This window comes from Syngnathoides biaculeatus, chromosome 16 (assembly GCF_019802595.1).
Source record: "Syngnathoides biaculeatus isolate LvHL_M chromosome 16, ASM1980259v1, whole genome shotgun sequence".
In the NCBI taxonomy this organism is placed as follows: domain Eukaryota; kingdom Metazoa; phylum Chordata; class Actinopteri; order Syngnathiformes; family Syngnathidae; genus Syngnathoides; species Syngnathoides biaculeatus.
In genome coordinates this window covers 2,737,064-2,762,031 of record NC_084655.1, presented here as the reverse complement: position 1 = coordinate 2,762,031, position 24,968 = coordinate 2,737,064, and the positions used below count along the sequence as shown (strand labels likewise).

Below are 24,968 nucleotides of genomic sequence, written 5' to 3'. Positions count from 1 at the left end.
CTAATTTTTTATTAAGATGTGTCACAGCTGAAAACAACCAGTCCGATCGTCTGTTGCCTTCCAAAGCCCAAATGTTCTTCGAGTTCCTTTGTCCTCTCCTTAAAAATTTCCCCCTACCCTGCCCTGTGATTGGCTGGCAACCAGTTCACGGTGTACCCTGCCTCCTCCCTGATGACAGCTGGGATCGACTCCAGCACTCCTGTGACACTTGTGAGGATAAGCGGTGAAGAAGATGAATGGATGGATAGAAGTCTACACCTACGTGCTTGCTGTGTTAGCTACAATGATAACCGAACAACAACAACTTTATAATTTTTAAAAAATGAAAACTTTGACATCAGCGTCTTTACAGATATTATGAATAAGAGGATTGTGGTGGTTTGCATGTCACATTCCGATGAAACAATGAAAAAAATGGGAGGCTATTATGGGCTATTCATTTTTGGTGTCATGATGCTTTCTCTACCTCTCGATGACTCCCAGTTTAATAAGGTTGTGTTTATGTTGGGAGACACAACTACAGAGCTTAACTACTACAATTTGAAATATCTCTGTGATAAAAACAAAATGTTTTAACAATTACATGGAAGACATGAAATATATCATGCTTCTTTAAAACACTACCCCCCGCCACCCTTGATAGTTCTGTAAGTTGTCAGTAGACGGGAGAAAGAAGACAAAAAAAGCCATTAATATACCACATTAGGAGATACTGTTTTTTTGGTATTTTAAATTATATTTAGGAATCACTATTACGAGAGCTTAAAATCAGTTTGAATCAGGACACCAATGATTTCCACAAGTTACTATGTCCACAAAGTCTAATTTTTTAAAATACTTTCATGCATGCTGAACCCGGAAAACAAGTGTAATGTGGTTAAGAATAAGCAAAACAAAACACCCCCCCCCCCAAAAAAAAAACAAACCGGAGAGAGACAGTTCTTATTGCAGTGGGTACTTCAGTCCTAAAGATGGCAGTAGAGGTTGTGAGTTTATTCGTCAACCATTTACTGTATATCCCAACCACAAAGGAAGATACCGAGAAGTTGGGGACTTCTCTTCTCACCAAGTTTTGTGTAACTGAGTTCCATGCTCGAACCAATTCAGGAGGCGTAGTTCGTTTCACGATCAGCAACGGATCTGACGTCTTTTTTTTGGTGTGAGTGTGCGAAGTAACGTGACTTCGTCTGAACATAATTTACTTTCTTTCAAAAATTTAATTTTAATAAGATGGCGTGCGGAGGAAATGGCAGTTCAGGTAAGGTGTGTATTGAATCAGAAACTGTCGAATGTTTATGTATTCTCTAAAGTTTGATTACTCGTAGTGCGTCAACAATCCAACTAGAATAACAGTGGGATACTGGAAACATAAAATAATAAAACACCGCCAAAGAATATGGCACATAAAAATGCCACCTTTTTAAAAATGTTTACTCACCACTGCCCACTTAAGTGTGTTGTATTCCTCCACAGATGAAAGAATCGGAGAAGCCCTCATAAAAGAGTAAGTTTCCCTCTTCTGCGTTCATTGTATTTATTTTTAGACATGTTTTCCCGAACAGTACTGTACATGCATGTTGATTGTGCTGAAATCATTATATTTTCACACTTAACTCAGCTTCACCTCCAAATTATGAAAGTGCATGGAAAGGTAACAATAACAAACAAAAGCGAAAAGAGAAACATTTATATTGTTATGTAGATTAAATGAAGGTGTGTGTTTGAACTTCTTATTCTTCTTTCGGCCACAACGTGCCATCTTTTTCCATCTATGCCTATCTCGTGAATTCTCCTCTCGAACACCCACTGTCCTCATGTCCTCCCTCACAACATCCATCAACTTTTCTTTAGTCTTCCTCTCACTCTTTTGCCTGGCAGCTCCATCCTCAGCACCCTTCTACCAATATACTCATTCTCTTGCGTCTGAACATGTCCAAACCATCGAACTCTGCTCTCTCTCATCTTGTCTCCAAAACATCCGACTTTGGGTGTCCCTCGAATGTACTCTGTCATAGGCTTTCTCTAGGTCTACAAAAACACAATGTAGCTCCTTCCGACCTTCTCTGTACTTTTCCACGAGCATCCTCAAGGCAAATAGTGCATCTGTGGTCGTCTTTCTAGGCATGAAACCATACTGTTGCTCGCAGATACTTACTTCTGTCCTAAGTCTAGCCTCCACTACTTTTCCCATAACTTCATTGTGTGGCTCATCATCTTTATTCCTCTGTAGTTTCCACAGTTCTGAACATCGCCTTTGTTCTTAAAAATGGGGATGAGTACACTTTTCCTCCATTCTTCTGGCATCTTCTCTCCCACTAGAATTCTACTGAATAAATTGGTCAAAAGCTCCACAGCCACCTCACCAAATTGCTTCAATACCACCACTGGTATGTCATTGGGACTAACTGTCTTTCCATTTTTCCACTCTGTTCAGTGCCTTTCTAACGTCTCCCTTACTAATCAAAGCCACTTCCCGGTCATTCACGCTTGCCTCTTCTACTCTACCTTCTCTCCCATTTTCTTCATTCATTAACTAACTAAGTACTCTTTCCATCTACTTAGTACACTACTGGCACCAGTCAACATATTTCCATCGCTATCCTTAATCACCTTTACTTGCTGCACATCCTTCCCATCTCTTTTCCTCTGTCTGGCCAACCTGTATCCCTTTTTTTCACATTATACACAATACCCTCGATTTGATACGCTTTTCACCTCCAAGACATTCTCAGCCAGCCATATTTGAACACCTGTCTATCAGATAGAATTCTGACCCTCAAAGACATGTTAGTCTGCCTTTAAAAGTCCACCTCCACTCCATGTATTATCCTGAATCAGATGCACCTGTGTGAGGTCATTAGTTGCATAAAGACACCTGTCCACTCCATACAATCAGTAAGAGTATCTGCCATAATGAAGGGGAAAGTTTATAAAACAGTGGTGAGGCCAGCCATGATGTATGGGTTTGAGACGGTGGCCCTGAAGAAACAACAGGAAGCAGAACTTGAGGTAGCAGAAATGAAGATGCAGAGGTTCTCGCTTGGTGTGAACAGGTTGGAGAGTATTAAAAATAAGCCCATGAGAGGGACAGCCAAAGTTGGATGTTTTGGAGACACGGTGAGAGAGCAGACTTCAATGGTTTGGACATGTTCAGAGGCGAGAGAGTGAGTATGTTGGTAGATGGGTGCTGAGGATGGAGCTGCCAGGCAAAAGAGCGAGAGGAAGACCAGAGAAAAGATTGATGGATGTTGTGAGGAGACATGAGGTCAATGGGTGTTAGAGAGGAGGATGCATGAGATAGGCTTAGATGCAAAAAGATGACACGCTGTGGCGACCCCTAACGGGACAAGCCGAAAGAAAAAGAAGACTGACATTGCACATTGTATCCAGTCAGACTGACGCAACTTTGCACTTTTATAAACCACTCCCATCTCACTTTTCCCGACTGTTATTATCATCAAAGTGATTAATAGTTATTGTAGTTTTTATAGGAATACCTATTTTAAGCTTTGATTTTTGTGTCAGTGGCGCTTTATAAGGGAAAAATGAACTTAGATTTTATCAAATGGTTGCAATATAACAAAAAAATTTAGGGGGATCTGAATACTTTTCATACCCACTGTATGTATATACATACATATAAGCACACACACATTCGACATTTCACCATTCTGATTGGTATTTGCTGATGTTTACCACTTTATGCTTATTATGCTGATGGCTTTCTCATAATTCACCAATCCCATCAGTGATGTCACTGATCGTCTCCCCAAAATATATTTACTCTTTGTTGTTAACCTTTACAGTATTCTTCAATCCCAAACTGGGTTGATTTTTAGCCTTGTTGCGTGTCTTTTGAAGCACTATTGTAAATATCTGACCCCCAATAATTATGAACATTTATTTCACGATTTAAAACAAAACATGTTGATGGTGTGGGACAGACAACATGTAATGCTTGGATCAAATTAGAGTACAGACTTCATCTTTCATGAATGCACTATGTCTGAGTACTGAATTTTTTTTTTCCCCCCCGGTATCACATCCTGTTTTTTTAATGATCACTGGGCTTCATCTTTTCAACTCAAATGGGATACACTCGTTACACTAATGATGAAGACAACGACAGTAGATCGATCTGTTTATGGGAACAAAATGGGATAAAATCTGTCTTGGTGGTCACCGGTGCTCGGAAGAGAATGTTCGTTTAAGGCCTGTTTGAGGTATGTTCAGGTACTTTTAATACAATAATGTACTGCTTGTAAGCTAGCAATAAAACATGTAACCGCTAGAACGGTTGTTTAACAAAAAAAAAAAACATGCAGGCATTCTGTCGAACCAAGGTGTTTGTGTGACATAATTTCATTACAATCAAGTAATTTAATTACAGAAAGTTGGTACAAATTTGGTGCCAGCGGCTAATAAATTTATAAGATAAAAACACCAGAGGCATGGGACACAACACGTCTGAGACAGACACAAAATGTTTGGATCAGACTACAAGACAAATTTAGTCTTTCAAGAATGCACTATGTCAGCATGCTAGATTAAAGTCTCTAACCCTAACCATCTTGTCAAATTGTAATTCATGTAGTGGAGATTGCAAACTATCCAGTGATGGTGACTCATTCAGTGGTTAGAATACTCACCACTCTAATCATGTTCTTTCTCCAGGATCATAGAAGAAGAGCTAAGGGATGTGCCCTCAGACGACATCCCTCCTCTCACTCCACTGACTGTGAAAGTAAATAGTAGTGAGGAACAGAAAATTGTGACCCAGTTGGGCAAAATGATCCGAATTATTGGTGACCGGGTCAAAGATGATAAGGAGTTCCAAGAGTAAGTTTGTTCTCTTTTCATGCAGTGGGGCTCATGCCAATAGAATTGAACATTGTATTTTTTTTAGATTATCACCTCTTTCCCTTTCCATCTGCAACAGTGCAATTGATGGTGTGGCTTGTGTGGAAGGATCCAAGTGGGACAAATTCAAGGCAGTGGCTGACAAAGTTTTTGAACATGGCATCACCTGGGAGAGAATAGCTGTGCTCTTCTATGTTGCAGGGAAACTAGCAGTGAAGGTGGGTCTACATTTTTTTCACCTCAAATCCACCATAGTTTTACCATCTCTTGTTTAAAGGGCTACTGTCACGAAAAGAATGATTTTTAGTATATAGTTAATGAAAAAACGGCAGCCAATATGGGCCAATGCGTTTTTTCACTACAAAACTTGATTTGACGTATACAGCTTTTTGTAACTCCCGGCATGAAAATCCTCTAGAGGGATTTGTTTTCGAGAAGAAGCAGGAAGTGACGTAAAAGACAGAAGCGTCCCTAAGTGGACTTGTTTGTTTCCTTTAGTTTAACCTCTGGGAAGGTAGCTCGTTGTTCCTTCGTGTTCGCCAAAATGCCGGCTCGTTACATAGCTGGACATTGCTGCAACACTCGGAAGAATAGATTTCCCCTTCATAAGTTTGCAAGAGGCCCGGTTCGTCGTGAAAAATGGATTTCACAGGTGCAGAGGACGAGAGCTTTGTGGGTTCCAAATGACAGGTAGGTGTGTATACAGCTACTAAAAAAAAAATAATTGTTTGGGGCGGACCACGTAGTCGGTCTCTCATAACGTAACAAAAGATCCGCGTACGAAATGTGTCAATGTGCACGTCGGACAGCGTCAGGCTGCTGCCTTCCTTCGCCAGCAAAGGCTGCGCTTCGGGCTCACAGACGGCGGGGGCTCTGAAGAACGCAGCATCAATGCCTCACTCAGCTGCGTGTGACGACAACGCCCTAAAGCGCCCCGGTTCGACGGTGTTGTTCATCGCGTACTGCGGCGGCTATGAAAAACCCCCTAAAGCAGCACAGCTCAGCTCCATTATAAGCCACCACGGCACTGAAAATGAGCCACACCGGCTGAGGCGCCGCGTTCACCGGTCACGGCTTCGGCAAAGGCTGCTCGTCGGGCTTGCCGCCGACAATGCCTCACTCAGCCGCGTGCGACAACAACGCAGTAAAGCTTGACGGTGTTTTCATCGCACTGCAGCGGCTATGAACAACTCCATGAATTACCACGGCTCGGTTCCGTGATAAGCCACCTCAGGGCCGAAAATGAGCCACATCGGCCGGCTGCGATGAGCCGTGATGGCTCATCTCCGCCGCGGAAGTGGATCAGATGGGGAGGCGTTTTGGCCGTGATCGCATATCATCTGAATATGGTTCGAAACAATAGTGTAGTATTGCCCCGGTAACTTCACTCGGTTATGTGGTGTCCGTGTCAGAACGGGCGTGTTCGTTTCCCATAGTAGGGTGCACAGCGTGTTTTCATTGGCGAATGTCCGGGTAACGTCACAGACAGAGGATGCAGCCAATATGGCAAGCACTTGGATGTCAAAATATGACACTTCTGCAACTTTGCGCATGGATGACACGATCTCCGCTCACATTTATTTTTTTCGTATAGACATTGAAGTGAATAATGTTATATGTATTTTTCATTGCAATATCTATTTTAGAATGTTTATAGGGATGACACTTGACCTTTAACGAAGATGCTTTTGTTGGAGTTCTCTGCATTGCTAAAGTGAATATCGCCACCAGAAACCTCGCCCAGTATTAGTTTGGCCTTGATTCATCAAATAGACTTTCCATTTAAGGAAATGACAAAGCCAAAGACCCCCTCAATAAGAAGCTTTGCGTACATCCTACTTTGAATTACACCATCCCAGGTTTTGCTCAATTAAAAAATCACCCCAAAGGTAATACACATTGGATATGGTCTGACTATGGCCTATCCCTGTGCCCAAACGAGGTGACCTGACTACTCATCTGCCTGACAGCATAGCTGATGGTTTAGTATTTCAACTATAATATTGCACTATTCCCGTCTTTACTCCCACACTACATCCCAACCAATGCATCTATCCATCTGTGCATCCATCCATCCATCCATCCATCTAATTTTCTACTGCTTTTCTGAGGTCAGGTCGGGTCCAGTATCTTTAGCAGGGACGCCCAAGCTTCCCTCTCCCAGCCACTACATCCAGGTTTCCCTGGGGGATCTTGAGGCATTCTAAAGGCAGCCGCCTGGGGGTTTCCTCACAACATTCATCCATCGAGCCATGATCTTAGCCACTTATCCTCACAAGGGTCACGGGAGTGCTGGACCCTATCCCAGCTCTCAACAGGCATGAGGTAGGGTACACCCTGAACTGGATTCCAGCTAATCGTAGGACACATAGAGACAAATAGCCACACTCACAATCACACCTAGGGTCAATTTAGAGTCTCCAATTAATGTTTCATGTTTTTGGGATGTGGGAGGAAACCGGAGTGCCCGAGGAAAACCCATGTAGGCACGGGAAGAACATGGAAACTCCACACAAGGAGGGCTGGGATTGAACCCAGGTCCTCAGAACTGTGAGGCCAACGCTTTCCAGCTGCTCCACCATGCCGTCTCCTCCCAACAAAATCAATAAAAATGTTAAGAATTGTAAACTGTTGCTGACCTTACAAAACTATTTCGTTGATCTTTAAAAGCGTAGAGATTTAAAATAAAACCACATATTTGATGTTGATCTTTGTTTGAAAGGCAAAAATATTGTTTGTAAACAGCACAGTTGAAATTGGGTAACAAGTATAATTTGTGTGCTTGTTCATCTCTGTGTCCACCAGATGGTGGAGGCTCATCTGCCACAGTCAGTGAGGGAGATCCTGATTTGGACTGTAGATTTCTTCCGGAAAAATCTACTGAGCTGGATTCGGGAACATGGTGGATGGGTGTGTTGACACTGTATCCTATCTATCTATCTATCTATCTATCTATCTATCTATCTATCTATCTATCTATCTATCTATCTAATCTATCTATCTATCTATCTATCTATCTATCTATCTATCTATCTACTATCTATCTATCTCTATCTATCTATCTATCTATCTATCTATCTATCTACTATCTATCTATCTATCTATCTATCTATCTATCTATCTATCTATCTATCTATCTATCATCTATCTATCTATCTATCTATCTATCTATCTATCTTCTATCTATCTATCTATCTATCTATCTATCTATCTATCTACTATCTATCTATCTATCTATCTATCTATCTATCTATCTATCATCTATCTATCTATCTATCTATCTATCTATCTATCTATCTATCTATCTATCTATCTATCTATCTATCTTCTATCTATCTATCTATCTATCTATCTATCTATCTATCTATCTATCTATCTATCTATCTATCTATCTATCTATCTATCTATCTATCTATCTAATGGTCACAGAAACCTTTCATTCACAAGGTAAATACTCTACACTGCTGATTAATATTGGGAATGTGCAATTTGCTTTGCATTTTGCTTCATGTTCTAGAATTATTTAATGTATTAAATATCCCATTAGTTAAAATCAGAAACTCTCCTAGATTATAAAATGAATACATCCAGAAAGGTTGAAAATCATGTTGAGTGGTAGGTAAATACCTTTACTTTTAAATTTATTTAACATTCTATAGCTTTATGAGTACTTTAAAATCTTAGCATATGAAACACTAAACATTTTTTGATGCCCAATGTTACTGTGCTCATTTAACATGTTAAAGTAGGCCATTATTTTGGAGTGTGTTTTAGTAGCAGTTTGTACAGATTTGCTGGAAAAATGTCTTGAATGAAATACATTTCTCAATAAAATAAGGGACCACATACCGTATTTTCTGCACTATAAGCCACTACTTTTTGCCCAAACTCTGAACCCTGTTGTGTATGTAACGATGCGGCAAAAATCTAGATTTTTTTTTGCACCGTCTATCGGGGGCACAACTTGTTTAAATATACAACAAAAACACATATAATCCTTAAAATATGACCGTTTTCCATAATGCACTACGATTTGGGTATGCACAGAAGCCTCTAGCGTGTAGAACACGACAATGCTATTTTTGCTCACTCAAAGAAAAACGCTGCACGACACGCACAAACTTAGATAAGTTTGCACAAACTTAGATAAGTTTAGTTTTCACACACTTGTGATGGAAAGTTCATGAACAAAAGCGTACAATGCAGCTTTTAAATTGAATGCCATCAATCTATCCAACCAGGAGGGAAATCAATCTGCTGCACGTAAGCTTGGGGTTAACGAATCGTCAATGAGGCGTCCGGGAGGATTTTTTTAACAGACAAAAGTATTGCTTGTTTCAGACGGTATGAAAGCCCATTTAACAGATTCTGTGAAAACGCCCCTGAAGAGTTCAAACTCAATTCCAGATGTGATTCCTGGAGGTATAGCAAAGTTTTTGTAGCCAAAACAAATCTTTCACAAAAACTGTCTGCATGCGAAGATTATCCTTTTCTGAGGTCTGCCAGTGCATTTACCAGCGTGAAAGAATCTATGATCAACAGATTTTGAAAGGTTGGACTGCTACGTGAGGAGAACAGCACAACTTTAGTGGTAACTACAGTGAAGAAAATAAGTATTTGAACACCCTGCTATATTGCAGGTTCTCCCACTTAGAAATCATGGAAGGGTCTGAAATTTTCATCATAGGTGCATGTTCATTGTGAGAGGGATAATCTAAAAAGAAAAATCCAAAAATCACATTGTATGATTTTTTTTTTCAACGGTTTGTGTGATACAGCTGCAAATAAGTATTTGAACACCTATCATGTAGAATTCTGACCCTCAAAGACATGTTAGTCGTCCTTTAAAAGTCCATCTCCACTCCATGTATTATCCTGAATCAGATGCACCTGGGTGAGGTCGTTTGCTGCATTAAGACACCTGTCCACCCCATACGATCAATGAGACTCAAACTTGTAACATAACATAACAAAAAAGGTCCAGAGTTGGAGCAATCATTAGAAAATGGAAGAAGCTAAACATGACGGTCAATCTCAATCGGGGTGGAGCCCCATCCAAGATATCACCTCTTGGGGTCTCAATGATCCTTAGAAAGCTGAGGAATCAGCCCAGGACGACACGACGGGACTTGTTCAATGACCTGAAAAGAGCTGAGACCACTGTTTCCAAGGTGACTGTTGGTAATACACTAAGACGTCATGGTTTGAAATCATGCATGGCACGGAAGGTTCCCCTGCTTAAACCAGCACATGTCAAGGCCCATCTTAAGTTTGCCAATGACCATTTGGATGATACAGGGGAGTAATGGAGAAGGTTTTGTGGTCAGATGAGACCAAAATTAAACTTTTTGGTCACAAATTTATTTTTGAACTGTGGCGTGATGTGCGCTCGCATGCTATCCCTCACAAGCAGAGCTTTTCATGCTCTAAAGAAGTTATCCAGTGTGTGTACCTGCATATTTTCACTACATGCAGTTTGTAATCACATTAGAAATAACACCCACAATTTCAAATTTTAGCCTCATCACTCGATCTGATACTCTTTTCACCTCCAAGACATTCTTCGCCAGCTTTTCCTTTAAAATAAATGCTATTCCATTTCTCTTCCCAGCTACTCCATGGTAAAATAATTTAAACCCTGCTCATAAACTTCTTGCCTTGTCACCTTTTCACCTGCTTTCTTGGATGCACAATATATCAACCTTTCTCAGAATCATCATGTCAACCAAGTCTTGACCTTTTCCCGTCATAGTCCCAACATTCAAAGTCCCTACACTCAGTTGTAGGTTCTGTCCATTCCTCTTCTTCTGCCGACAAATCCGCTGTTCTCGTCTTCTTTGTCTTCGACCCACAGTATCTGAATTTCCACCGATGCCCTCCAGGTTAGCGGTACCGGTGGCAGACGTTATTAACCCGGGCCACGACCGATCCATAATGGGATTCTTTAGATGAACGTTCATATTTGTTTAGCACAGTTTTACGCCGGATGCCCTTCTTGACGCAACCCTGTGCATTTATCTGGGTTTGGGACTGGCCGACAGATTGCACTTGCTTGTGTCTCCATAGGGCTGCATTATAAAGTAGTAGTAGTGTATAGGTGTAAATTTGACTATTTCTTTGCATTTTTTGAGAAACTCTACAAACATTTGTACCAATGATACATTGGTGGCACAGTGGAGCAGCTGGAAAGCATTGGCCTCACAGTTCTGAGGACCCATGTTCAATCCAGGCCCTCCCTGTGAGGAGTTTGCATGTTCTCCCCATGGCTGCGTTGGTTTTCTCTGAGCACTCCGGTTTCCTCCCACATCCCAAAAACATGCAACATTAATTGGACTCTCTAAATTGCCCTTAGGTGTGATTGAGAGTGCGGCTGTTTGTCTCTATGTGCCCTGCGATTTGGCTGGAAACCAGTTCAGGGTGTACCTTGCCTCCTGCCCGTTGACAGCTGGGATAGGCTCCATCCCTCCCGCAATCCTTCCTAAGCGGCTAAGAAAATGGATTGATGGATATTACATTTGACACTAACACACCAGTGTACAGGCTCACTGTTTGTCCTCCTTGTATCCAAAACTGTAAAGTAGAGTTGTACAGTTTAATGTTTTGCTCTAACTGTTTGTAAATTGAGTTGCTGTAAATGTACATTTTGCTGCTTAACACCCACAACCAATAAGGGATCTCTAAAACTGTGCATACTCACACAGTCCAAGAACTTTGTCAACAAGAAATAATAAAAACACACAAATTTTAAAATTGTTCTCAACTGCCAAAACCTTGTTCGTATTTCTCAGCAACCTCACTAAAAAAAACCTCTTTCAGGTTTCACTTTTTGATGAATTTGTCTGTTTTTATTTCCCTATTTACCTATCTTCATTCTCATTCTGCAAATGATCGGAACTGAACTGTTCTAGTCATCTTAGAAGAAGTTTTGCCTGTCATCAGTGTACGCTTTATTATTTTAATGCAACAAGGCTCAGCCTATGTTGTTCTGGGAAATTCAACTATTTATTCTCCATGTTGGAGGCATGCCCCAAAATCACAAATGTTATCCTTCTTTTGGGATTTAAAAAAAAGAAAAAAGAACTCATTGGTATCCCCGTCAAATGATTAGGTGTCAAGGCCTCCATTGTGCAACAACAAGTCATTAGGTGGAAACTCCCTGATTAATATTCCATTCAAGTGTAAAGTGGTATTGGGGCTTTGGCCAAGGAAGCCATGTTTTTGTGTTTATTTGTTCGAGGTATACTTATTGAGTTTCTTTGGAATGGCCAGAAGGACTGCATTGTAAGTGCGAGATAAGTGGTGTCGTAAGTCCCCTTCTCGAAGAGGCTTCGCAGACGGACTCTCACACTCCTCTTTCAAACCATGTCTTCTCTGTCCTGAGTATACATTGTTCTTAAAACAGTAACATCTTTCTTTGAGGTGCAGGTAGACAGCTGTGTCTTAACCTGAGGAGTTTGCATGTCTGTCTTATGACATGCGTCTGCTCAGTAGTTGCTTGGTTTGCCCAATGTACTGTATGTATCTGTGTACTCCTCACTGCACTTAGCAGCATACACTAGATAGCTTTTCTGGGTATGGGGTGTCTGGTCTTCAGGCTCTACCTCCCTTTAGTTTAGGGTTTTCCCAATAGGCTTTACACGATCAGGATTTTTGGGGCCAATTACCAATAGTTTAAAAAAAAAAACTGATCACCAATCCGATTACAAGATGGAGCAATGTGTCTATTGTAAATGACATGTTCATTTACGGTATATACTTGTGTACTAAATTGTTAAAAATATATAGACTGTATTTACAATAAATGTATCTTTGGTCATCTATTTATGCCAGTACATAGTAAATGTAGTTTTGCAAATGGCCTAACCTTGACGCATCATTCCTTCTTTACTTGCACAAAAACGGGAAAAAAGTCATCCATGATGCAGGTGGTTTGTTCAAAGAAAACGGTTTACTCAAATTCAAACAAAAATAAAGTAAATAAAATTGTTTCCATATCGAATGGGCACAGCAAATCCAAGTCAATGAACAAACAGAAAAATAAAATGATGAGCATTGGCTGATGATGATGATGATGGTCAAAAAAAACTATTTTGCCCAACCGTCCATATTTCCACTGTCCATGTAACCTTCGTTCTTCTTCTGGTTCATTACGTCATCCCAACGTATCAGCAATGTTGCAAACCTCAAATCCTCATTTTAAATACCACAGAATGCAATATACTCATCATCCACAACATACATATAATAAACAATTTGTGAATACTCAATACTACATAATTAAAACTTGGCTGAAATTATTTCACCGAAACTAGACACTAATTATTTTGACTGAAAATATTTGAAGAACAAAAATTATATTTAGACTTACATTACCGGCCCCTAATTGCTATGAATCTTCTTGATACAATTACTTCCACACAACTCTATAAGTATATACATAAACGTCAGAGTTCAGATATTCAAAAGGTTTCTTGGCCCTGTGGACACAAAAAGACAAAAAAAAACAAGCTTAAACTATATACAATTACTTTCAGTCTCTTGAAGAGGACATATCTTCATTACTGGCCGACAAAGCTCATTAGTCTTCATCTTGACTTTCACTTGACGAACAAACCTGTTCTTATCAGGATAAGTTGCCACAATTCTTCCAAGTGGCCAGGAATTTCTGGGTAATGTATCATCCACAAAGAGCACCACATCGCCAACACAAAGATTACTTCCAGGCGTAGACCATCATTGACGTTCTTGAAAATGTGTGAGGTATTCCTTACACGAACATTGCCAGAAGATGTCAGCCAGATACTGTACTTGCTTCCATCTGCAGTTCGCATACTTATCGTCTTTACACAATACTCCTGGCGGCAACTCTGGCTTAACCTTGAGCAACAGCAAATGATTAGGTGTCAAGGCCTCCAAATCGTTGAGATAGGAAGATGGGCCTGCTATTTATTAAAGCTTCAGCCTCACAGAACAAGGTGTGAAGAACATCCTCTTCCAACAACTGTTCTCTCGCTGTTACATTTAGAATCTTTCTAATTGAACGGATGAGTCACGCCCAACTTCCTCCATGGTGTGAACCTGCGGGAGAATGGAAATTACATTGAATGTCCCTTTGTTGCAAATCGTTTTTGAGCTTGCTGATGTTCCATTCTTTGATTGCTTTCTTCAATTCATTCTCAGCAGACTTGAAGTTAGTCCCATTATCAGAATACATTTTTTTGACTTGTCCTCTTCTGGCGATAAATTTCCTGACTGTATTCAAGCAACAGTGTCGAGTGAAGATGCAAGCTCTAAATGCATAGCTCATATTGCAAGGCATGTAAAGATCACACCATACCTCTTGATTTGACCTCTTCCTCTTTTTATCATGAATTGGCCAAAATAGTCATCTCCAAATCTTGTGAATGGGGGATCATCAGGTAAAACCCCGCATTTAGGTAAATCAGCCATAAATTGTTTTCCAGGTTTTCCATTAAGCCGTTTACAAATGGTGCATTTGGACAAGAATTTTCTGATGGCCCTATTAGCCCCAGATATCCAGAATTTCTCACGTAGTTTAGCCAACATATGATTCCGTCCAGCATGAGGCACAGTATCATGGACGTTTCTCAATGCAAGTTCTGTAATGTGCGAACTCTTTGGCAAACTGGTGTGTTGCTTCAAATCTAAGGGCATTGCAGCTCGGCCTAGCCTTCCGTCTACCGTCATGACTCCATTTTGCACTACTGGACACAACTTGTACAGCTAACTTCCTCTTATGACTCTCTTATGCTTCTCGATTGCTGAAATATCCTCTGCAAAAAATTGCTTTTGGTAGTACTTTAAAATCTCTATTTCAGCTTCATGAAATCCTCACAAGTTAAGCGGGCTCCTTTGGAAGCTGTTCCAAACTCATGTTGTCTGTCTTCATTATTTGCTGTGTTTGGTTCCTTGTCCTTTGTTTTGACAGCAGTTTTTTAAGCCTGAGAAACCAAGCGACAGCACATTTTAATCCTGTCTAAACTAAATAGTGGCTCATTAACTGATCCGTAGCTCCTTGATGTACCTGTGTTTGAGCCACATACCCCGGAGCTGTTCTTTTGAGTTCTATGTCATCATGCACCATTTCTGAGTCTGGATTTTTAGGCCATTGATCAGGAGCACAGAGCAAAAAACTTGGTCCTGTAAACTAAGTTAGGCACTTCAAGAAGGCCTCCACTGTTTGCCCTCTGGAGACATAGTCTGCAGTATTAAGAGTGCCATTCATGTACCTCCACTGTGACATTTTAGAGTGCTCTAAAATTCTGGCAATTCTGTTGGCCACAAAAGATTTGAATCTTGGGCTTTTGCTGTTCAAGTACTTATGCAGAGCTGTGCTATCTGTCCAAAAAACAGAATCATGAAGTTCCAACTCTAGGTCGTGTGCAAGCAGCTTTTGACTGTCGTGTGGTGGTCCACTTGTGTATTGCAGAAGAAACTGTAGTCGGTCACGATCATTAGTTCGGACTTCTACTCCATGTTCCAGTGGTTTAATAAAGGATTTATATTCAAAAGGATCACCGTTTAATATTGTAATCTTGAGATCAGGGAATAATAATGCCTTGTCTTTCTTTGCAAGATATTCAGTCACACAAATGTGTTGAGAGATGTGACCAAGCCTTGCTCATGACAGAAGCCTCCCCTGAAGGCGTGGATCCCAGATGTAACAAAAACCAAAAAAACAGCAAAAAACATCACCAGGGGAGGGTGGAATGGGGCCCGGGGAAGGACACAAACCCCCCAACCCCAATCTGTCTGGTTGCCGTCCATGCCACCCAAAGCGAGGCGACCGGCCGAGCAAGTCAGGGTGGACATCGTCGAGGAGGAACACAAAGGCGAAGCAGGAACCAGATGGGAGGAGGCGACTGCTCCGGATGAAGACCTCCCCAGGACGTGATTGTGAGGCAGCCAGGGATCGGTCGCCACCGAGGCTCGATCGTGAGGCGGCCGTGGATCTTCCGCCACAGAGGCTAGTTTGGGAGTCGCCCGGGTACCAGTTGCTGCTGAGGCTTGGTCGCGAGGCAGCCGGGAATCGGTCGCCACTGAGTTTTGATCATGAGGCGGCCGGGGATTGGTCCCTGTCGATGCTTGGTCAAGGGGCGGCTGAGGATCGCTGCTGCCTGGACAGGAAAAGTGCGGCGGGCGACGAGCCTTCGCTGCCGCCGCCGAGACAGGAACATGAGGTGGCCGACGAGCCTTCGCCGCCGCCTGGAGAGGAGCGGGAGGCGGATGCAGAGTCATCGCCGCCGCTGCCTGAACAGTAGCGTGGGATTTGGAGGGTGGCGCCTGATGAGCTGCAGGCCACAGAATCCTGCGTTGTTACTCTTTCGGTTTCTGACTTGGCACACCTGAACTGGGCGCTTGCCCATGAATGAGAGTCAGTGGTTTTAGTCGGAACCCGACTGGCTTCTCGTCTGGCTGAGAGTCAGAGATCCCGGTGGGAGACTGGCAGAAACTGGGGGGCATGAATACATTGATCTTGGGAACAGAAGGGCGTGACGGGAATGATAAAGTCCTCTCCGTTTTCACTGGAGGAAATTAGTTTGTCTCGTTTTTATCAGAATCCTCTCCATCGTCTGCACATGAGCCCTATGCAGAGCGCTTCTGTGTTTTACTTTTTTGGAAAACAAACCCTGGAGAGGCTATGGTAGCCTTGTCTTTGTTCGCCTAGTCCGCTATTTTACTTGGACGCTCACCCAGAAGTCTGTCACCACCGCGACGTGGGTGTACCCTGGCAGCAAGTCTGTTGCGACCATGACGTGGACAAGGCGCGGCAGTGGGTCGGTCGCCACTGCAACGTGAGCGTGTTTCACCAGGAGGTCTGTCGCCACCGGGACATGAGCTTGAGTCTGCAGCGAGTCTGTGGCTACCACGGCGTGGACTTGGCTCAGCATTGGGTCGGTCACCACTGCAACGTGGACCTGGCTCGGTAGCGGGTCGGTTGCCACCGCGACGTGAGTCTGCCTCGGTAGCGGGTTGGTTGCTACCGCGACATGCGCGTGGGTCAGCAGCGAGTCTGTAGCAACCGCGATGTAGGTGTAGCTGGTTCAGCTGGTTATCTAATTCCCGCTGAACCTGGTCTGTGAGGGCCTTAAGTTCGGCACTCTGCTGCTCTATTTCCGCCAGCATTTTGCCATAGAAGACCTTGTGATCCTTGAGTCGGTGCACCTCGGGAGTTGCGGGTCCCTTCTCCCCCTGGGCTGGAAGTTTCGCCATCAGCTCCGGTTCCGCTGGCTTGGTTGATCCCGGCGAGGTGTGGATGGACGATGGCGGCGTCTTGGTCGGCACGCAGCAGGAGGCACAAAAAGGCACCCTGCTTGGGTGTCTTCTCTGGCCCAACCGTCCATATTTCCACTGTCCATGTAACCTTTGTTCTTCTTCCGGTTTATTATGTCATCCCAACATATTAACAATGGAGCAAACCTCAAATCCTCATTTTAAATACCACAGACTGCAATTTACTCATCATCCACAGCATACATGTAATAAAAAATTTGCACATACTCGATACTAACTACATAATTAAAACTTAGCTGAAATAATTTCACCAAAACTAGGCACAAATTATTTTGACTAAAAATATTTGAAGAACAGAAATTATATTTAGGCTCCTACAGTGACAGAACAAATTAATGTTCTTCTATTAGATGCCAGTAAGTACATATAGCAATTAGTTTATCTTCTTTTTTCCCATTTCCCTGAAAGGGCGGTTATGACTCTGAAACCAAAAAAATCTTTAATCACCTCTTCATATTTCCACAGGAAATTTATAAACTACTTTTGGAATCAGAATTCTCGGGTAGGCACAGTGGAGCAGCTTTAAAGCGTTGGCCTCTGTAGGAATAATTGTGATCATAATTATCATTCATCTGCTTCCAATAAAGAAATGCTTTGCTCTGCCCTAGATAACGTGGCAGCCTCCTAGCAGGAGATAGCAAGAACAAAAACATCTAATCATCAGAACTGTTAGAACTGCTGCCTGCTAAAGAAATGATGACCACATATGTATTCAGCAATCTCACACATACGCACACGCACATGAACAAACATGTACACCTTGTTTCAAACTGTTTTGCTTGTCGTCTCCTTATTGTAACATCTATGTAAATAAGGGGCGTCTCAAAACTAAATAAATAGAGGTGCTGAGGAGAGTATAATCAGTTCTGAGGGCCTGAGTTCAATCTCGGCCCTCCCTGTGTGGCGTTTGCATGTTCTCCCCGTGCCTGAGTGGGTTTTCTCTGGCCACTCAGGTTTCCTTTAACATTCCAAAAACATACAACATTAATTGGACACTCTAAATTGCCCCGAGGTGTGATTGTGAATGTGGGTGTTTGTCTCTATGTACCCTGCAAGTGGTTGGAAACCAGTTCAGGGTGTACCGTGCCTCCTGCTTTTTGACAGCACAGATAGGCTCCAGCTCTCTCACAACCCTTGTGAGGATAAGTAGCTAAGAAAATTGATGGATGGATGGATGGAAATCTAGGGTAATGTTTTTTTCAACAATTGTTGATGTTTGGTAACACAAAAATGCTTGCAGTATCTCAACATGGTCATTTATATGCCAATTTGAAATTTTACAGATTTTAACAAGAATCATGGAATGCAGCCCTATGGGAGCACAAACCAGTGCAATCTGTAGGCCGCTCCCAAGCCCGGATAAATGCAGAGGGTTGCGTCAGGAAGGGCATCCGGTGTAAAAACTGGTCCAAACAAATATGAGTGCTCATCTAAAGAATCCCATACCGGATCGGTCGTGCCCGGGTTAACAACGCCCGCCGTCGGTACTGCTAACCTCCAGGGCGTCGGTGGAAATTCAGCTACTGTGGGTCGAAGACAAAGAAGAGGAGGAAACCGGATCCGTCGTCAGAAGAAAAAGAGGAATGCACAGAGCCTACAACCGAGTGTAGGGACTTTGAATGTTGGGACTATGACAGTAAAAGCTCAGGAGTTGGTTGACAAGATGATTAGGAGAAAGGTTAATATACTGTGCATCCAAGAGAGCAGGTGGAAAGGTAGTAAGGCTAGATGTTTAGGAGCAGGGTTTAAATTATTCTACCACGGAGTAGATGGGAAGAGAAATGGAGTAGGGGTTATTTTAAAGGAAGACCTGGCTAAGAATGTCTTGGAGGTGAAAAGAGTATCAGATCGAGTAATGAGACTAAAATTTGAAATTGAGGGTGTTATGTATAATGTGGTTAGCGGCTATGCCCCACAGGTAGGATGTGATTTAAGTTGAAAGAGAAATTCTGAAAGGAACTAGATGAAGTAGTCCTGAACATCCCAGAGAGAGAGAGAGAGGGTGGTGATTAGTGCGGATTGTAATGGACATATTGGTAAAGGAAACGGGCGATGAAGAAGTGATGAGTAAGTATGGCATCCAGGAAAGGAACTTTGAGGGACAGATGGTGGTGGACTTTGCAAAAAGGATGGAGATGGCTGTAGTGAACACTTATTTCCAGAAGAGGGAGGAGCATATTGTGATCTACAAGCGCGTAGGTAGAAGCACGCAGATGGATTATATTTTGTGCAGACGATGTAAGGAGATTACTGACTGTAAAGTAGTGGTAGAGGAGAGTGTAGCTCGACAGCATAGGCTGGTGGTGTGTAGGATGACTCTGGTGGTGGGTAGGAAGATTAAGAAGACAAAGGTAGAGCAGAGAACCGTGTGGTGGAAGCTGAGAAAGGAAGAATGTTTTGCGGCCTTTCGGACAGAGGTAAGACAGGCTCTCGATGGACAGCAGAAGCTCCCGGAAGACTGGACTACGACAGCCAAGGTAATCAGAGCGACAGGCAGGAGAGTACTCAGTATGTCTTCTGGTAGGAAAGAGGAGCAGAAGACTTGGTGGTGGAACGCCAAAATACAGGGAGTCATACTAGGAAAGAGATGACCAAAGAAGAAGTGGGACACAGAGAGGACTGAGGAGAGGCAAAAGGAGTACATCGAGATGTGACGGAGGGCAAAGATAGAGGTGGCAAAGGTTAAACAAGAGGTATATAAAGACATGTACACCGGGTTGGACAGGAAAGAAGGAGAAAAGGATCTCTACAGGTTGGCCAGACAGAGGGATAGAGATGGGAAGGATGTGCAGCAGGTAAGGGTGATTAAGGATGGAGTTGGAAATGTGTTGACAGGTGCCAGTTGTGTGCTAAATAGATGGAAAGAATACTTTGAGAAGTTGATGAATGAAGAAAATGAGAGAGAAGGAAGAGTTGAAGAGGCAAGTGTGAAGGACCAAGAAGTGGCAATGATTAGTAAGGGGGAAGTTAGAAAGGCGCTACAAAGGATGAAATATGGAAAGGCAGTTGGTCCTGATGACATACCGGTGGAGGTATGGAAGCAATTTGGAGAGATTGCTGAGGAGTTTTTGACCAACTTATTCAACAGAATACTAGCGGGCGAAAAGATGCCTGAAGAATGGAGGAAAAGTGTACTAGTTCCCATTTTTAAGAACAAAGCCGATGTTCAGAGCTGTAGGAATTATAGAGGAATAAAGTTGATGAGCCACACAATGAAGTTTTGGGAAAGAGTAGTGGAGGCTAGATTCAGGACAGAAGTAAGTATCTGCGAGCAACAGTATGGTTTCATGCCTAGAAAGAGTACCACAAATGCAATATTTGCCTTGAGGATGCGAGTGGAAAAGTACAGAGAAGGTCAGAAGGAGCTACATTGTGTCTTTGTGGATCTAGAGAAAGCCTATGACAGAGTACCAAGAGAAGAACTGTGGTGCTGAATGCGCAAGTCTGGTGAGGCGGAGAAATATGTTAGAATACTACAGGACATGTATGAGGGCAGGAGAACAGCATCAGGGTTCCGCGCTGAGCCCCTTCCTGTTTGCGATAGTAATGGATAGGCTCACAGACAAGGTTAGACTGGATTCCCCTTGGACCATGATGTTCGCAGATGATAGAGGAATGGAGATTAGCCGAAGTAAAACAGAATATATGTGCGTGAATGAGAAAGGTGGAGGGGGATGAGTGGGGCTCCAGGGAGAAGAGATAGCGAAGGGTGGAGGACTTCAAATATTTAGGGTCAAAAATCCAGAGCAATGGTGAGTGTGGTAAAGTAGTGAAGAAACGGGTCCAAGCAGGTTGGAACAACTGGCGGAAGGTGTCTGGTGTGTTATGTGACAGAAGAGTCTCTGCTAGGATGAAGGCCAAAGTTTACAAAACAGCGGTGATGCCGGCCATGATGTACGGATTCGAGACGGTGGCACTGAAGAAACAACAGGAAGCAGAACTGGAGGTAGCAGAAATGAAGATTTTGAGGTTCTCGCTCGGAATGAGCAGGTTGGATAGGATTATAAATGAGCTCATTAGAGGGAGAGCCAAAGTTGGATGTTTTGGAGACAAGATTCGAGAGCGCAGACTTCGATGGTTTGGACATGTTCAGAGGCGAGAGAGATATATTTGTAGTAGAGTGGAGGACTTCAAATATTTAGGGTCAAAAATCCAGAGCAATGGTGAGTGTGGTAAGGAAGTGAAGAAAGGGGTCCAAGCAGGTTGGAACAGCTGGCGGAAGGTGTCTGGTGTGTTATGTGACAGAAGAGTATCCGCTTTATAAAACAGTGGTGAGGCCAGCCATGATGTATGGGTTTGAGACGGTGGCCCTGAAGAAACAACAGGAAGCAGAACTTGAGGTAGCAGAAATGAAGATGCTGAGGTTCTCGCTTGGTGTGAACAGGTTGGAGAGGATTAAAAATGAGCCCATGAGAGGGACAGCCAAAGTTGGATGTTTTGGAGACACGGTGAGAGAGAGCAGACTTTGATGGTTTGGACATGTTCAGAGGCGAGAGAGTGAGTATATTGGTAGAAGGGTGCTGAGGATGGAGCTGCCCGGCAAAAGAGCGAGAGGAAGAGCAAAGAGAAGGTTTATGGATGTGGTGAGGGAAGACATGAGGGCAGTTGGGGTTAGAGAAGAAGATGCAGGAGATGGGCTTAGATGGAAAAAGATGACACGCTGTGGTGACCCCTAACAGGACAAGCCAAAAGGAAACGAAGAAGAAGATGGAAGCGGACATAATTTCCCTTCATGGGCCACATAAAGTCATGTGGTGGTCCAGATCGGCCCCCAGGCTGTTAGTTTGACACCTGTGATGGATTCTAGCCAGGTGAAATCATTATTACAAGACATAAGTAATGGATGGTAACTTACTGTAATTAAATTAGTTCTGCACACTGAAACTTTAGAGCGTGACTCGACAGAGTGGCAGGACGTTTACATACAATCACTCGCAAGAGTGCTAGGAATAGCTTGCTAGGCTTCATAATGTTTTGTTTTCTGCTTTAGAATCAGGATCAGCTTTAATGGCCAAGTATGTAAACAACATTCAGACAACAAACACAAATAATGTTTCCGGTAGTTCCTGCCGCCCTCCTGCAACGGCAGACAGTTCATTGACCTTTTCTTTTTGCAAGCCGTATCACATTAAAAGTTGCTTACACGAAAGTCATTTCCTTTCCTGAGCACCACCAACAAATATTTTTCCCCCCATTTTCTCCTTATAATACCTTTAGCGTGATCCACTTGTGTTTTCATTCTCATTGTAATGAGTGGCGACAGTCGCATTTCAGTTGACCAGATAAAAACCCACTGATTGTAAAAAAAAAAAAAAAAAAAAAAAAACAAAAACACACAATGGTATTGGAGTACAAGATTTTATTACAGTAGTTTGACATCTTTCAATCGTGAAAGTGCAAATTTGTCTTGTGATCTGGTACATGCATTGTGTGGTCTCTCAGCTGTCATCTCTCTCCCATGAAGCAGACTTATTTTTTTTATTGAGTGCCAGATATTTACATAGCAATCTCAAAAGACTACATGAATGCTACTATATAAAAATAAATTTGTTTTTCGATTAGATGTACTATGTATGACGGCAGCGCAGAGTAAATGTCTTCAATGCCGATCAATGACATCACTAATCAGATTGGCAAATTACACATCAAACACCAATCAGCCAATCAGCAAAAAATGCCAATTATTGGCCAATCCAACCAGGGAAATAAAATCGGTGAAAAGTCCAGTTGCCAGGGTTGACGTCCATCAGTAAGTCGTGATGGAATCCTTTTGATATTCTCAGACAAACCTGATACATTCGGAATGACATGATTGCATCTGTCACTCTGTTCTTTCTCATCCACCTTGCTCTTGCTAATGTGGTGTTCAATATCTGTCATGTTGTTAAAGTTTTTTTTTTTTTTCCAACAGATCAGCAGTTTCTCTGAGCTGGCAACAACCTCCATGCAGACTGTGGGATTGGACTCCCAAAACTATATCCTCATCATCATCTTCTGTGCTGGCTTGGCTCTAGGAAGTTTGATTACCTGGAAACTGACCAGATGCTGCTAAAGACTCACATACAACATGTTAATTACCCAGTTAACCAGTTACCACAATTGTACTTCGTTTGTTTTTTGAGGATTTTATGTGTCAATTTAAAAATATTTTGGTTCCACTATGTTAAATATAGTACTTTGGTATTTTCATGCTTCTATTGAGACTGTATTTTATCAAGCATTCTTTATACAGTGAAGAAAATAAGTACCTTATTAAAAGGCGCAGTCTGATATGCGGGTACAATTCCAGTATTTAACACATGTACATGTTATTAGGCGCAAGCAGGGTGGCACTCGTGAGAGTGAGGCACAATCGCACCTTTATTTTTGTAAACAGAAGAACAAGCTTACACTTTTTTCCCCCCACTACGAGCGGTGGAATCAAGTCATGAGTCAACACACCATCTTCACCCACGATTTCACACCAAACCAAAATCTTTACAGCACAACCAGCAGACAACAAAACAATGAGCGAAGAAATATTTGACACAAAACATGCACTTCAAATGTTATCTACATACACGTTTAGCACCGCAAAGGCTATAGCTGTATAGCAACATTAGCTTAAAGCATACGGGAGCATCCATGCACTCAATTTAAAAAGGTACCGGATAAGAAACCGAGTTCAATGGTACGTACTTTGCTGACATATTTAACAGTGTAAATTGTGAGTTCAGTTGTACTTTATTTGAGTATTTAACTATGTAGCTACACAGTATAGTTGTATAGAGATACTAGCCGAAACCATACGGTAGGTTGTATGCACGCTTTTTAAATACTTGAATAAAGTACAACCAGATTCACTGTTTTACAATGTTAAATACTTCATTAAAGTACAACCAAACTCAAGTTTTCCTCCGGGTGCCTTTTTAAATAGCGTGCATGCATGCTACCATATCCTTTAAGATGGTATCACTAGTATAGTATAGCTACAATATTTAATAAAGTACAACCAAACTCACTGTGTAGATGGTATATCCCACGCCGCTTGCTACTTCAGTTTGCTTACCCTGTTCACGTCGATGTCCAGTGAATGAACTTGCTTTGTTGTTTTTCTTTCACGGCGATTGTTTGTTCTTTGTTAATTAATCCATTGCTTGTGTTGTTCTTCCAAGTTGGGCCACCTGATCTTTTTTCCACGGAAATTCAGCTTGGTCTGCTCGACTTGGCAAAGCTCGATTTCCTACTTCCTCAAGTGGAAACAGACACGTTCGCGCAAGCATCCATAATCCTTTCAGAAATGTTGGTGTAACTCGCCGGGGCTGCCTCTTAAAGTGTTCACCATTTGTCATCCATTGCTCCCAACTTCACTTTTATTTTGTTCACGGCAAATGTCCAGCGAATGAAGTTGCTTAATTTTTTTTTTCATGTCGATCGTTTGTTCTTTCTTAATTAATCCATTGCTCGTTTTGTTCTTCCAACTTGGGCCACCTGACCTTGTAGGCTCCCAGTATAACAGCAAGCTCTGGGTTCATTCGCTGTGCTTGTTTATTCACAGGTGTTGTTTGTTCTTTGTAAGCATATCTCTTTGTTGGTGCCATTTTTGGCGGACCTTAGCCAAAGCTATGTTGTTTAGCACAAAACACATACTGGCATTATGGACCTTATGGGGGCGTGCCTTAAGCGTCCTCTTCACGCCCACACGTTCTCCTGTAACTTCCACCTGCTGTCCTCTCACAGGTCCGCTTTACCTTTATATAACTAGCGTGTCAGTGGGGGTGGTAGCATCATGCTTTGGGGGTGTTTTTCTGCAC

The 24,968-nt window shown here is 42.4% G+C and overlaps 1 protein-coding gene across 1 annotated transcript; it reads left to right on the top strand.

Annotated features, from left to right (window-relative positions):
* Nucleotides 1–982: 982 nt before the first annotated feature.
* LOC133514984 (apoptosis regulator BAX-like) lies at nucleotides 983–23,364 on the top strand. The gene is made up of 6 exons (XM_061847152.1): nucleotides 983–1,258; nucleotides 1,474–1,504; nucleotides 4,675–4,839; nucleotides 4,940–5,078; nucleotides 7,666–7,770; nucleotides 23,087–23,364. Exons 1-6 carry the CDS (start codon nucleotides 1,231–1,233, stop codon nucleotides 23,225–23,227), a joined length of 609 nt encoding a protein of 202 aa, XP_061703136.1. The 5' UTR covers nucleotides 983–1,230; the 3' UTR covers nucleotides 23,228–23,364.
* Nucleotides 23,365–24,968: the final 1,604 nt, after the last annotated feature.

Bases quoted from the DNA above. Each gene is read 5' to 3' on its own strand.
- LOC133514984 (XM_061847152.1), top strand. From the start codon at position 1,231: ATGGCGTGCGGAGGAAATGGCAGTTCAG. The intron at 4,840-4,939 runs GTAAGTTTGTTC...CATCTGCAACAG, and splicing joins GATGATAAGGAGTTCCAAGA to TGCAATTGATGGTGTGGCTT. The intron at 5,079-7,665 runs GTGGGTCTACAT...TGTGTCCACCAG, and splicing joins CAGGGAAACTAGCAGTGAAG to ATGGTGGAGGCTCATCTGCC.